General features: G+C 38.8%; 1 protein-coding gene across 1 annotated transcript in view; it reads left to right on the top strand.

Moving 5' to 3' along the window:
* TTC39B (tetratricopeptide repeat domain 39B) overlaps window positions 1-13832 on the top strand; it is a 142782-nt gene that overhangs the window by 74967 nt on the left and 53983 nt on the right. The window contains 1 exon segment of the mRNA XM_017513677.2: window positions 9342-9434. Coding sequence (XP_017369166.1) covers window positions 9342-9434 — 93 coding nt within the window.

Below are 13832 nucleotides of genomic sequence, written 5' to 3'. Positions count from 1 at the left end.
TCTTCTGCTAGCTTTGGATTGGTTTGTTCTTGTTTTTCTAGTTTCCTGATTTGTGATATTAGGTTGTTAATTTGAGGTCTTTCTATCTTTTTGATGTAGGCATTTAATGTTATAAACTTTGCTCTTAGCACTACTTTTGTTGTGTTCCAGAGGCTTTAGTATGTTGTGTCTTTGTTTAGATTCATTTCAAAGAATTTTTTTTTATTTCTGCCTTAATTTCATTGTTTACCCAAGAGTTGTTCAGGAGCAAGTTGTTTAGGTTTCATGTACTTGCATAGTTTTGAGAGTTCTTCTTGGAATTAATTTCTAATTTTATCCCACTCTGGTCTGAGAAGATACTTGATATGATTTTGATTTATTTGATTTTATTGAGACTTGCTTTATGACTAAGCATATATGGTTGATTTTTGAGAATGTTCCATACACAAATGAGAAGAATGGGTACTCTGTGGTTGTTTGGTAGAATGTTCTATAAATGTCTATTAGGTCCATTTGGTCTGTGGTCCAGTTTAAGTCTCAAATTTCTTTGCTGATTTTCTGCCTCGATGATCTGTCTAGTGATTGGTCAGTGGAGGTGTTGAAGTCCCTCACTATTATTGTATTGATATCAATCTGTTCTCTTAGGTCTAGTAGAATTTGTTCAATAAATCTGGGTGCTCCAGTGTTGGTTGCATGTATATTTAGAATAGTTAAATTTTCTTGTTGTATTGAATCCTTTATATATAATGTCTCTGTCTTTTTTTTTTTTAAATTGTTGTTGAAGTCTCTTTTACTTGATATGAGAATGGTGACTTCTGCTCACTTTTGTTTTCCATTCTCATAATGTCTTTTTTCTCCCTTTTACTTTTGAGTCTAAAGGTGTCTTTAGCTAGTAAGTGAGTCACTTGTAGGCAGTAGATGGTTGGGTCTTGTATTTTTTTTTTAAATCTAGTTTGCTACTCTATATCTTTTAAGTGGGGCATTTAGGTCATTTACATTTAAGGTTAGTATTGATTAATTAGTGAGGTTTTATTCCTGCATTGTGTTGTTAGCTACTTGTTTTCAGAGTTTCAACTGTGTAATTGTTTTATAAGGTCTGTGAGCTTTGCACTTACATGTTCTTTTATGATGGTGAGTATTGTCCTTTCATTTCCATGTTTAGAATTCCCTTCAGCATTTCTTGTAGGATAGGTCCAGTGGTGATAGATGCCCTTAGTATTTGCTTGTCTAGAAAATGTTTTTTAAAAAATTTCTCCTTCATTGATGAAGCTTAGTTTGGCAGGATGTGAAATTCTTGGCTGGCATTTTTTTTTTTTCTTTAAGGAGGCTAAACATAGGTCCCAATCTCTTCTGGTTTGTACGGTTTCTGCTGAGAAGTTTGCTGTTAGTCTGATGGGTTTTCCTTTATAGGTGATTTGACCCTTCTCTCTAGTTGCCTCTAAAATTTTTTTATTTAGTGTTGACTTTGGATAGCCTTGGTGAAGTTCATCTTGCAAAGTATCTTGCAGGTGTTCTCTGAATGTCTTTTATCTAGATGTTCATATCTCTAGAAAGATTAGAGGAGTTTCCTGAATTATTCCCTTAAATATATTTTCCAGGTTGCTTACTTTTTCTTCTTCCCTCTCAGGAATACCTATAGGTCATAGGTTTGGCTGCTTTACACAGTCCTGTACATCTGAAATGCTTTGTTCATTTTTAAAAATTCTTTTTTCTTTAGTTTTGTCTAAGTTAATTTGAAAGATTGTTTTTCAAGCTATTTTTTAAAAAATTATCAGTTAGCAATATGGATTGGAGGTCTTTAAGCTCGGAAATTCTTTCTTCTGCCTAGTCCAGTCTATTGTTAAAACTTTCAACTGTGTTTTGAAATTTCCTAAGTGAATTTTTCATTTCCAGAAGTGGTGGGCTTCCCTCCCCCATTTTTGTTTTTTTTAAAGGATATTATTCTCTTTCTTTATTTCTTGGATTGCTTTCATGGATTCAGCCTTCTCTTGGATCTCATTGAGCTTACTTGCAATCCATACTCTGAATTATTTATCTGCCATGTCTGAGTTTTCATTTGGTTAAGGTCTGTTGCTAGAGAGCTAGTGTGATCCTCTGGTGGTGTCACAACATTTAGATTTTTCATGGTGTCAGAATTTTTAGGCTGGGCGTAGTGGCTCACGCCTGTAATCCAAGCACTTTGGAGGCCAAGGCGGGTGGATCACCTGAGGTCGGGAGTTCAAGACCAGCCTGACCAACATGGTAGTAAAAAAACCCCGTCGTAAAAAAAAAAAAAAAAATTTTTATGTTGGTTCCTTCTCATCTAGAGAGGCTACCACTTTTTAAAAAATTATTTTCATTTAGATGGGGTTTTCTCCCCCCTTTCTGTTTCCACCTTTTCTAGTGGTGTAACTATAGAGTAAGTATGTTGGGTAGGGTCTTTTGGCTTCACTTCTATAGCCCTGTGTACTTCTGTCTCCAGGTTTTATAATGGGCTGTGCAGTTTGACCTTTAGGCCAGTAGGTGGCACTATGGGTCAGAGCCAGTTGCTACACAAGCAGATGGGTATGTACTTGATTTTTATTTACTGTGACTTGTCATATGTTGTTTCAGGTGATGAGCTGGACAGAGGAGTGCCTGGTGCCTTGAGGTTCCTGTTCAGGTTGGGGAGGGGAGGCACAGCTGGGCAGAACTGGATTCCCTAGCCTGCCCATGAATATCCCAGTGATGAGCTCAAGCACCAGCCCTGGTGGGGGTGGCTAGGGGGAGCTCCTGGTGAGAGGTCTCTGCAGGAGTTGAGAGGTAGGCACTGGCTCGGTGGGTACCATTTCGACTCTGGATTATAAACATGGTGACTTCCAGGGCACATCAGCTGGCCTATCTACACTCATTCCTTTTCTCCCCTAGGGAGAGATTTTAACGTTGATGGAAAAGCTTGAAGGACATTATATTTTTATTCATTTTTGAAATTTTGTTTTATTTTATTTTTAAATATAGACTAGCTTTTATCTCATTGTGCAGGAACATAGCATATCGTGTTGGATTTATTGAGGAAGTTAAATTTAAATTGGCTCTGCTGTCTAAGATTTGATTGAGAGAAAAAGTGTAAACAAAGATAGCTGTAAACTTTTCACTTGAAAATAGTTCTACTTAGTGATTAAAAATTAGATCAGTATTCAAATGAACAATAAAAAGATAAGTAATTCAATTAAAAATGGGAAAGGAATCTGAATAGATATTACTCCAAAGAAGATATACAATTGCCATTAAGTACCTAAAAAGATTCTCAGCATTATTAGTTATTAAGCAAATGCACACCAAAAACTACAGTGAGATACCACCATACCCACTAAAATGGACAAGAACAAGTATTAGCCATGCTATTGAGAAATTGGAACTCTCATACATTATTGGTGAGAATATAAAATCACATAACTGGCCGGGCATGGTGGTTCATGCTGGTAATTCAAGTACTCTGGGAGGCTGGGGTGGGAGGATTGCTTGAGCCTAGGAGTTCAAGACCAACCTGGGCAAGATGGCAAGACACCATTTCTATAAAAAATAAAAATGAAAAAAAAAATGAGAAAAATCACACAGCCACCTTGGAAAACAGTCTAGTAGTTCTTCACAGTGTCAAACATAGAGTTACCAATAGCAGTTCCACATACCATATATTTGGCACTCCATAGCAATGCTAGGTATATAATTAAGAGAAGTGAAAATAAATGTCCACACAAGAATTTTTTTTTTTTCTTGTGTGGGGTGGGGGGGGGTGGGGTCTCATTCTGTTGCCCAAGCTGGAGTGTAGTGGCACAATCTTGGCTCGCTGCAACCTCTGCCTTCTATGTTCAAGCAATTCTCTTGCCTTGGCCTCCCAAGTAGCTGGGACTACAGGTGTGCGCCACCATGCCTGGCTAATTTTTGTATTTTTAGTAGAGATGGAGTTTTGCCATGTTGACCAGGCTGGCCTTGAACTCCTCACCTCAGGTGATCCAACTGCCTCGGCCTCCCAAACTGCTGGGATTACAGGTGTGAGCCGTCATGCCCAACCGAAAACTTGTACATGGATGTTCATAACAGCATTATTTGCAATGGCCACAAAATGCAAATAACCCGTATATTATCAACAAATGGTTAACAAAATGTGGTATATCTATACAATGGAATAATATTAGGCTATAAAAAGGAATGAAGTACTGTTATATGCTACCACGTTAATGAATTTTGAAAACATGCTAACTGAAAAAACTAAGCATAAAGACTATGTATTTTATGATTCCATTGATATGAAATGTCCAGAATAGGCAAATCCATAGACACAGAAAGTAGATTAGTCATTGTTTGGGACCAGAGGAGGTAGTGGGAAATGAGGAGTGACTGCTAATAGATGGATAGATTTGGGTGACAAAATATTATAAAATTAGATGTGGCAATAGTTGCACATCTCTGTGAATATACTAAAAACCATTTATTGTAAACATTAATTGGATGAATTTTATGGTTTGTGAATTATGTCTCGATAAAGTTGTTTAAAAACTTAAAAGTTGGCCAGGTGCCGTGGCTCATGCCTGTAATCCCAGCAGTTTGGGAGGCCGAGGCGGGTGGATCACGAGGTCAAAAGATCGAGACCATCCTGGCCAACATGGTGAAACCCTGTCTCTAATAAAAATACAAAAATTAGCTGGGTGTGGTGGCATGCACCTGCAGTCCCAGCTACTCAGGAGCCTGAGGCAGGAGAATCGCATGAACCCAGGAGGCAGAGGTTGCAGTGAACCGAGATTGAGCCACTGCACTCCAGCCTGGTGACAGAGTGAGACTCCGTCTCAAAAAAAAACAAAAAACCAAAACCAACAAAAAAGCAAAAGTTAGAGCAGTAAAAACAGGGCAAAATAAGGGCACATATTCCAAAGTACTAGCTGTAATTGAAGTTCGGTGTGTTATTTTTCATAGCCTCCATCAACCAAATAACAATATTTTTCACTACTAAAAACACATTTCTTCTAACATCTGAGTATAATATTTAGGCTATACTCAGGAGTAGAAGAAACACATCCTTTTATTCAGTTAGAGTTTTAATAACTGTGCTTTCTTTGATGGTACGAATTCTAAACTTGGAACAGTATGAAGATTTAGCATGACTCTTTTGCAAAGGTACATGTACATCAGTGCAGTGTTCATATATTTAAAAACCTTTATTGAAGGAAATAAGACTTGAATAAATGTGTAAAGATGTGACCATACAAAAAGACAACAATTCTCTGTAGATTTCCCTAATAATGTAGTGAATTCCCAGTCAAAACTCCATCAGGACTTGCTTGTAATGTTATAATGACTAACTGAAATTCATAAACAGGAATGAAGGTGTAATAATAGCAATCCCACAGAAAGAGTATTTAATAGAGAACTTGCCTCAATTGGCTTACAGGTCTCAGAAAGGCATGATAATAAAAATGGTGTGACTAGTGCAGAGAGAGGCAAATATGTGCCCAGAAACAGACCCGTGCACATATGGAAAACTGCTATGTGTAAGAGATTGCAGGATAATCCAGTATGTCAAACTGTCAGAATTATGGAATCAACACATGCCAGTGAGGAAATCAGCAGGATGGTAAAACTGGTAAGAGCATTTGGAGAACTGAGGAAAAAGTCTGTTATGCACAAAACTGGTGACCCTTCAGCAAGGTAATAAACCCATAATCTTACCACAGAGAAATTATGCTAAAAAATCTATAAGTTAACCTAATTTTACAGAGTATAGGCTTTACTAGTAAATACGAAGCCAAACAAAGGTATATACTTCCTAGAGAATGAAATGTTCCTTGGGTGGGCCTGTCAGAAATGCTCCAAGGTCTTCATTTTGCCTTGTTTTCAAGCTATTATGACAGGTAGATGAGTTATTCCTTGCCTATCCTTGCAGGAAAGAATTAAATTTAGCTCAGACCATACACAAAGTGGATTCTAGATTATACTTGTGTGTTTGCAATATTATTTTCTCTACTTTATAAATTTGAAGCACTTCTTACTAAAAAAATGAGAAAATGGGTTCTTAAACACTAGATAGTACTTTCAATAAATGAGTTAGGTCTATATCTAAAAAAATCCTGTTGAATAAAAAAATCAGTTTGTAGCATGATGTGCTTATTGTGATATTAACATAAATCTAGACATACTGTAGAATTTCTGTGACTTCATGTACATGTGTATACAAACATAAAGGACTAGAAGAATCTAAATCTAAACTTTTTTTTTTTTTTTTTGAGACGGAGTTTCGCTCTTGTTACCCAGGCTGGAGTGCAATGGCGCGATCTCGGCTCACCGCAACCTCCGCCTCCTGGGTTCAAGCAATTCTCCTGTCTCAGCCTCCTGAGTAGCTGGGACTACAGGCATGCGCCACCATGCCCAGCTAATTTTTTGTAGTTTTAATAGAGACGGGGTTTCACCATGTTGACCAAGATGGTCTCGATCTCTTGACCTCGTGATCCACCCGCCTCGGCCTCCCAAAGTGCTGGGATTACAGGCTTGAGCCACCGCGCCCGGCCTAAATCTAAACTTTTATACCTCAGAAAAGATGAATAAAATATCATATTATTTTATTAATAATCCTTATATTCTGTTAAATTCAAGTATGTTGTACCAGGTAAAGATACAGTAATTTTAGCTTTTGTTAACAGATTAATTTACTCACAGTAATATTTTAACTAGTTTGAGCGTTAATTCCTGAATCGAATATTATTAAAATATGAGCAGTTCAGTGTTCTACCTAAGGAGTGGGAGGGGGAAACTTATGAAGTATTTGAAGAAGCAAGACAAAGAAAATATCTGACTGGAACAAGTGGGAAGTTCCTAGTTAGAGGTGAGTTGGTGGTTTCTGATTGGCTAAGTTTCATTTCCACTGTTTACATTGAGTGGAGTTTCCATTTGCTTATATAGGAACCATCTTTGCTGAATGGCCTCCCAATTCATGATTACTATGAGATGGAGTTTCACTCTTGTCACTCAGGCTGGAATGCAATGGGGGGATCTTGGCTCACTGCAACCTCTGCCTCCCGGGTTGAAGCAATTCTCCTGTCTTAGCCTCTCCAGTAACTGGGATTACAGGCGGCGCCACCATGCCTGGCTAGTTTTTGTATTTTTAGTAGAGATGGGGTTTCAGCATGTTGGCCAGGCTGTTCTCAATCTCCTGGCCTCAAGTGATCCTCCTGCCTTGGCCTCTCAAAGTGCTGGTATTACAGGCGTGAGCCACTTCGCCCAGCCCCAATTATTTTAGCGCTTTGAAACATATGTTTACCTGGCACAACAAATCTATGTTATATCTAATGCGTTGTATATCTGACATGTCAAATCAGTGGGGGAAAAGATGTGACATAGCAAAAGATTAGGGAAAAAATTACACAGCACTATCTTGTACCATCTATTGAAACTATAAATGAATAAACAAATTACATATTAAAAAGTAAAACACAGGTAAAACTGTGTTATATAATCTTTGTAGAGGGAAGGTTTTTCTAAGTATGCTCTCAAAATCAGAACTGTTAAAGGAAAAAGTGATAGTTATGACTGAGTAAAAATTTCAATATTGGGGAGACTTTTATTAAAGCTAAAGGCGAATGTGAAAAGGGGGCTATTTTAACAGTACATTTCAGAGACTGTGTGTTTCTAGTCCTTGAAAATGAGTCTATAAGTGAACAGATGGGCACGAATGGTCCAAATGGGTAGATAGCCTTTTCAGTCACTCCTCTTTCCCTGCTTGTGAACAGAGCTGATGGTCACTGCCCAGAGTCTTATTTATGGAAGTGGTACCTGTATTCTCCAAATAAAAAGTTTTTTTGTGATGGAAATAACCTGCCTTCAAATGACATTTCCCCTTGCCTGTGGAGTTTTCTTCCCTCCTACCACCCACACCTAACCACCCTTGTAAGAACAACTTTAGTTTTGCCTGACACGAATGTAAAATTTAGGGAACTTGGTATGTGCAAGATAAAAATGAATGTCTAGTGTAAAATATTACAGTGCATTGGGAAGTATGAACTTCCAATGGGATAAAAACAAACTCCACTTAATTGAGGGCATTTTATATCTTTGCTTTTTTTTGTTTTTGTTTTTTTTGAGACGGAGTTTCGCTCTTGTTGCCCAGGCTGGAGTACAGTGGCACGATCCTGGCTCACTGCAATCTCTGCCTTCTGGATTCAAGTGATTCTCCTGCCTCAGCCTCTTGAGTATCTGGGATTACAGGCATGAGCCACCACACCTGGCTAATTTTTGTATTTTTGGTAGAGATGGCGTTTCACCATGTTGGCCAGGCTGGTTTTGAACTCCTGACCTCAGGTGATCCACCCACCTCGGCCTCCCAAACTGCTGAGATTACAGGCGTGAGCCACTGTGCCCATTGTGTATCTTAGAAATTAAAAACAAAAACAAGAACAAAACTTCTCCAATAGGATAGTCAAGAACCTTTTTCTACCTCTTTTGTTGATGACTCAAGCTCTTCTTTGTGAGATGTGTACTCTTAAGGTGAGTGGAAGTGGAAGGAGATTGGCAATTCTTTTATAATACAGGGCAGGACTTACTCTTAAACTCTTTCTTGAAGTTTGCTTCTCTGAGTGGACCTGCCCTTATGGTGTGTCTGTTGAGATATCTTTGGCTCAATAAACTGGCCTAAGATTCTGCAAGGCAGATTGGTTTTCACCTTCTCTATGTTACTTCAGCTTTCTGTGGTATATATTTAATGGGAAATAAGACAGTTTATAAAAAATAAAGTCCTTGCAAAATACGTACCCTTGCCTTCAGGTATGTATTTTTAGGAAATAATTAGGCAAGTGAGTAAAGGGGTTGCTTATTATAGTAGTTTGTAATGCCAAAACTTTGGGAGCAACCTACATGCCTGAAAATGAGGAGCAGGTAACAAATTATGGTATTTCCAGTCAGTAGAATGCTGCAGATGCTATGATAAAGCAGCTCTGGATTTATTGAGAAGAAAAGATTCAGGATAATTCCTGTATATAATTAATTATACTGTATATCATAACCCATTATAATAAATATCTTTAATAAAGTTTCATTAAAGTATATATAGATTCACTTGGGAAAAAACCTGGAAGGATATATACAAGATACAATCCTATCTTTGGGTGGAGAGCTGTGGAGTAATTTCAGTTAACTTATTTTTTGTGTACTAGAATGAAAAAAAGGTTATTAGGGCTATATTTCAGGAATGTTTGACACATAACAGTAGAATTTTGTTGCTTAATTTTTTAAATTGATAAGAAATGGAGGTAAGATGTATAAAAATAATTGGAAGGCTTGTATTGTGTAATTGCACCGGTGTAGACTTTTCTCACAGGACAAAGAAATAAAAAACCTCACTCTGCTTTTTTAATTAACAGATCTTCTCACTCAGATATGGCGACAAGCAGCCTTCACTTTGCGTCATGTGATAAGCAGGCACCCAGACAGCGCGGAGCATCTACTGTGAGCAGGTCAGGAAGGGTTGTGGGCATTCCTGGGGAAAGAGGGGAGAACAGTCCAACCCTTGAAGGAACATAATACTGATATCTGCATAGTGCTTTGCATTTGACAAACCGGTGAGGTCAGGAGAGTCCTAGGCAAGTAGAGTGCCCATTTTATAAATCGGAGGAGACAAGGTGGCTGCTAAGACACTCAGCGAACAGGAGGCACTGTTACATGAGAGCAAAACAAATTCAGCCTTTGGGGCACAACTCCCTTTCAAGTCATTTTTATCTTTAAAGATTTTTAGCAGTTATTTTTATTATAAAATAATAAATCACACTGCCAAACATTGGAGGACAGGAGAACCATCCACCGTAACGATGACCACTTGAACGCATAATTTTGGTGTCTTTCCTTCCAGTCTTTTCCTAGGCATGTGCTTCTTGACACAGTTGTAGCCATAATAGAATTTTTCATCAAATATTATATTATGATTATTTCTCTTTCTTACATTTTTCTCATAATCTTGGCCTAAAAATACATTTTAAGTATACTGTTTAGTAATCTACTTTTTGCAATTTAATATAGCATGACATTTTCCATTAGTTATTTTTCTGTGATATCATACTTGGTTAATTCTTGTTCCTTTCCAGACCATTTTAGAATTAACAGATTCTCTCTTTGAACATGAAAGTTGTTTTTTATGAGTTATTAAGGCAGCTCTGTTAAAGCTGTTTTAGTACATGAGAAAGCACTTTTCATCCATCCTTACAGGTTTATTAAACTTTTAAAATTATACAGCAGATCGTTAGCAGTTCAGATTTTGCATTTGAAATTTCAGCTATGCATGTGTTCTTTATACTCGTGGGCTTAATATTTTGTCTTACAAGTCTACCCTCACAACATACAGGAGAAGTTACAGAATGGAGATAAAGTTGAAAATAACTTGTAGGCCGGGCATGGTGGCTCACACCTGTAATCCAAGCACTTTGGAGGCCAAGGCAGGTGGATCACCTGAGGTTGGGAGTTCAAGACCAGCCTGACCAACATGGTGAAACCCCGTCTTTAAAAAAAAGAAAGAAAAAAAATAACTTCTAAGAATCTGAAGCCATTTGTTTTCCTATCCTTTTTTACTGCGTATGTCCCTACTCATGGAATTTTGTGTTTTCTTCAAAAAGAAGTGCTCTTCCTTCATAGTTAGCCTCTAACTCATCCAATAGTTTCCTAAGTAACTACTGTATCAACATTAATAATGTTGAGTTTGAAAGCTATAATAAAATAAATGAAAATTACTGAAAGCAATAATAAATAAGGGTATGACACGCACAGACAGCAACGAGCTGCATCTGTAGACTGGAAGTCTTTCGCGTGCACGTAGTTGTTGAAGTGATGAACCACACCTGTTTCCCGGCGAGCCATAACAAAAGAAGAGGATGCGGGAAGGAACCTTCGGGAACACAGAACATTGAAGGATGGCTGAGGCAATGACAGTTCAAGCAAGAGCTACGTAGATGTGTGAAAGAGGAAGACTCTATGAGTTGGTGGCCACAGGACAGGCAAGGGAACTGGGGGAGGGGCGAGTTCTGGAATGCAGTCAGCAGAGCCAGGTGTGGCAAAGAGGTCTTCAAGGATACAGGTGGAAAAGTATCCTTTGCATTTCATAGTGAGGCCTTTAGAGACCTTTAGCTCATAAGGTTTCAGGGAAGTTGGGGAAGGAGTCAGCTGCGTGGCTAAAGGTGAATGGGAGGTGGGGAAGTCAGGAGAGTGAGCATCAGTTCTTTTTTGAAGCTCTTGCCCATGAAGGGAAGGAGTGGGAGAAGGGTGTGTTAGGAGAGAAAGCAAGATTGAGGGAGTTATCTTTCTTGCTAGTTTTACTTTATTTATTTTTTTTTTATTTTTTATTTATTTTTTTTTTTTTGAGACGGAGTTTCACTCATGTTACCCAGGCTGGAGTGCAATGGCGCGATCACGGCTCACCGCAACCTCCGTCTCCTGGGTTCAGGCAATTCTCCTGCCTCAGCCTCCTGAGTAGCTGGGATTACAGGCACACGCCACCATGCCCAGCTAATGTTTTGTATTTTTAGTAGAGACAGGGTTTCACCATGTTGACCAGGATGGTCTCGATCTCTTGACCTCGTGATCCACCCGCCTCGGCCTCCCAAAGTGCTGGGATTACAGGCTTGAGCCACCGCGCCCGGCGCTAGTTTTACTTTAAATAGAAATGAATGAGATTTGTGTATATTTCTGAATTGGGAAGGAGTCAAAGAGTGGAAGAGGTTAAAGATATATAAAGGAGGAAATGGAGGTGAAATATAAGAAATAATTGAAGTGTTTTCATGATAGCACAGGGTGGGCATTCCTAATCCAAAAATCCGAACTACTCCAGTGAGCAGGTTTTGTGTGTGTGTGTGTGTGTGTGTGTGTGTGTGTGTGTGTTTGTGTGTGATGTGGGTGCTCAAAAAGTTTCAGATTTTGGAGCATTTCAGTTTTGGATTTTCAGATTAGGGTGCTCAACCCGTATTCACATTTGCAGTTTTCATAGTCTTTTTCTTTTCAAAAACTAAATAATAGACATTCTCACTCTGCCTTTTAATTAATAAGTCTTCTAATGCATGTGTCAAAGCAAGCCCTTAGAAATGTAACGTGGAGCAGCCTAAAAGAACAGTTGCAAAGTGAAGGAAGCTTGGATGTGGACAAGAAGTGTGGCTCTGATGCAGTTAGTCTGAACAGAACGGGATAGTGCCATATCTCATATGTTACTCCTCCTGGGACTTTTTAACACATAGCTATTTGCTTCTTAACACAAGGTTGTGAGGCAGCCAAGGAGGGAGTTTAGGTCACCATTTAACAAGTGAGACACGCTGGATGTCAAGTGACATAGCCGCTGCCACAGCCAGGCCGTGCTGGAATTGCAGCTTGATGCTCCGCCTTCTCTTCTCCAGGCTAGTGCACCTTTCATTAACGCATTTGCCTCCTTGCTTATAGTCCCTTTCACTTGTTTAGTCTTACAAAGTGTTTTGAAAACCACAGTTTCTTTTGATTCTCCCTCCAACCTTGAAAGAGCCAAGAGAGAATCTTCCCACGAAAGGATCCTCATATCCAGAGAAGTACATGATCTGTTAAAATGCCTCATCACTCTGAAATTCTTGGAGTTAAAGTTTCCTGCCAGTGTCCTTAAAGCGCACCAGTGATAAACCTTAAGACATTTGACAGTTTTGTGTTCATCACTTCATGTCTGTTTACAAACTAGTTTTTGAAACAACTGTGTTAAGGTCACTTTGGAAAAATGAGGAAAGACTCCCCACCCTGGCCAGAGCTTTGCCATCACTTTACTTTCTCCTCTTACCACATCTCTTCATTAGAGGTGGGAGACATATTGTTGGCTCATCAAATATGTATTTTTCTATGAGAAATGGGTTGAACACAAGGTTGCTCAATTTACCATCTCTAAGATAAAATGTGTCTTTTTTATTTACTTGAGAAAGTCATCCAAACAGAGCAGGGGTCTAGGGCCTCAGAATGAAAGGAATAGGGAGAAAACATTTGATAGACTTCTTTATACTTCACTTACCAAGCCTAGCTATGTCAGCCCCATGTGGGTACAGAGCATTGGTGGCTTTAGTTACTGAGTGAAGGTTGGCATTGGGAAATCCCAGAATTACGCAGGGAGTTCACGCTGCTCAGGAGACTGAGTTCCAGAGACCGTTCAGTGGGATGAGGTGTCCAAATGGCTCAGTCATGAAGGTTATGGCAAAATGTTGGCCACGGGCTTGTGAGAGAAGAGGGTGACTCTCCCTTGGATTGGTTAGTAAGGAATGCAGGATAGAGGGAGTTGTTTCATGAGTACAGAGTTTCAGTTTTGCCAGATGAAAAAGTTCTACAGATTGAAGTGATGAGCCACACCTGTGTGGTTCACACAGCGTGACTATACTTAACACTACTGAACTGTATGCTTGAAAATGGTTGTGGTGATAATTTTATGTAATGTGTATTTTACCACAATTTTTTTTTTTTAAAAGAATGCAGGACAGATTGCCCAGCTGTTATTACATAGAGTTAAGTCTGGCTTTTACCTCCTTTGTGTTAGAAGGGTACCAAGTGTATTTTCCATGCCATTACCACGTCTATACCACGCCCCCTGGGAATGATCCCTCTTAGTTTAACAGCTGCAACAACAAAAACCCTGACTGGGCTCAGGAATGCTGAGGCAGGCTTTTGGGAATACATCCCACCTTCTCACTCTACTTATGTTACTCTTTCTTGCTTCTTCCTAATTCATTGAGCCTTCGCCTAATGAGCTGGCTTAGTTGCTTAACCAGAGTAGTTAACCAGTGTTTGCCAAGAAGCCATTTCACAATAAGTTATTTTTATTAGAGACATATTAAGCAATGTAAAAGTATTACCTTATATAACAATGAGATATTGAA

Source organism: Cebus imitator, unplaced genomic scaffold (genome assembly GCF_001604975.1).
Source record: "Cebus imitator isolate Cc_AM_T3 unplaced genomic scaffold, Cebus_imitator-1.0 Scaffold499, whole genome shotgun sequence".
In the NCBI taxonomy this organism is placed as follows: Eukaryota; Metazoa; Chordata; class Mammalia; order Primates; family Cebidae; genus Cebus; species Cebus imitator.
Note: the sequence above shows the minus strand (reverse complement) of the source record. Positions and strands in the feature narration are given on the sequence as shown.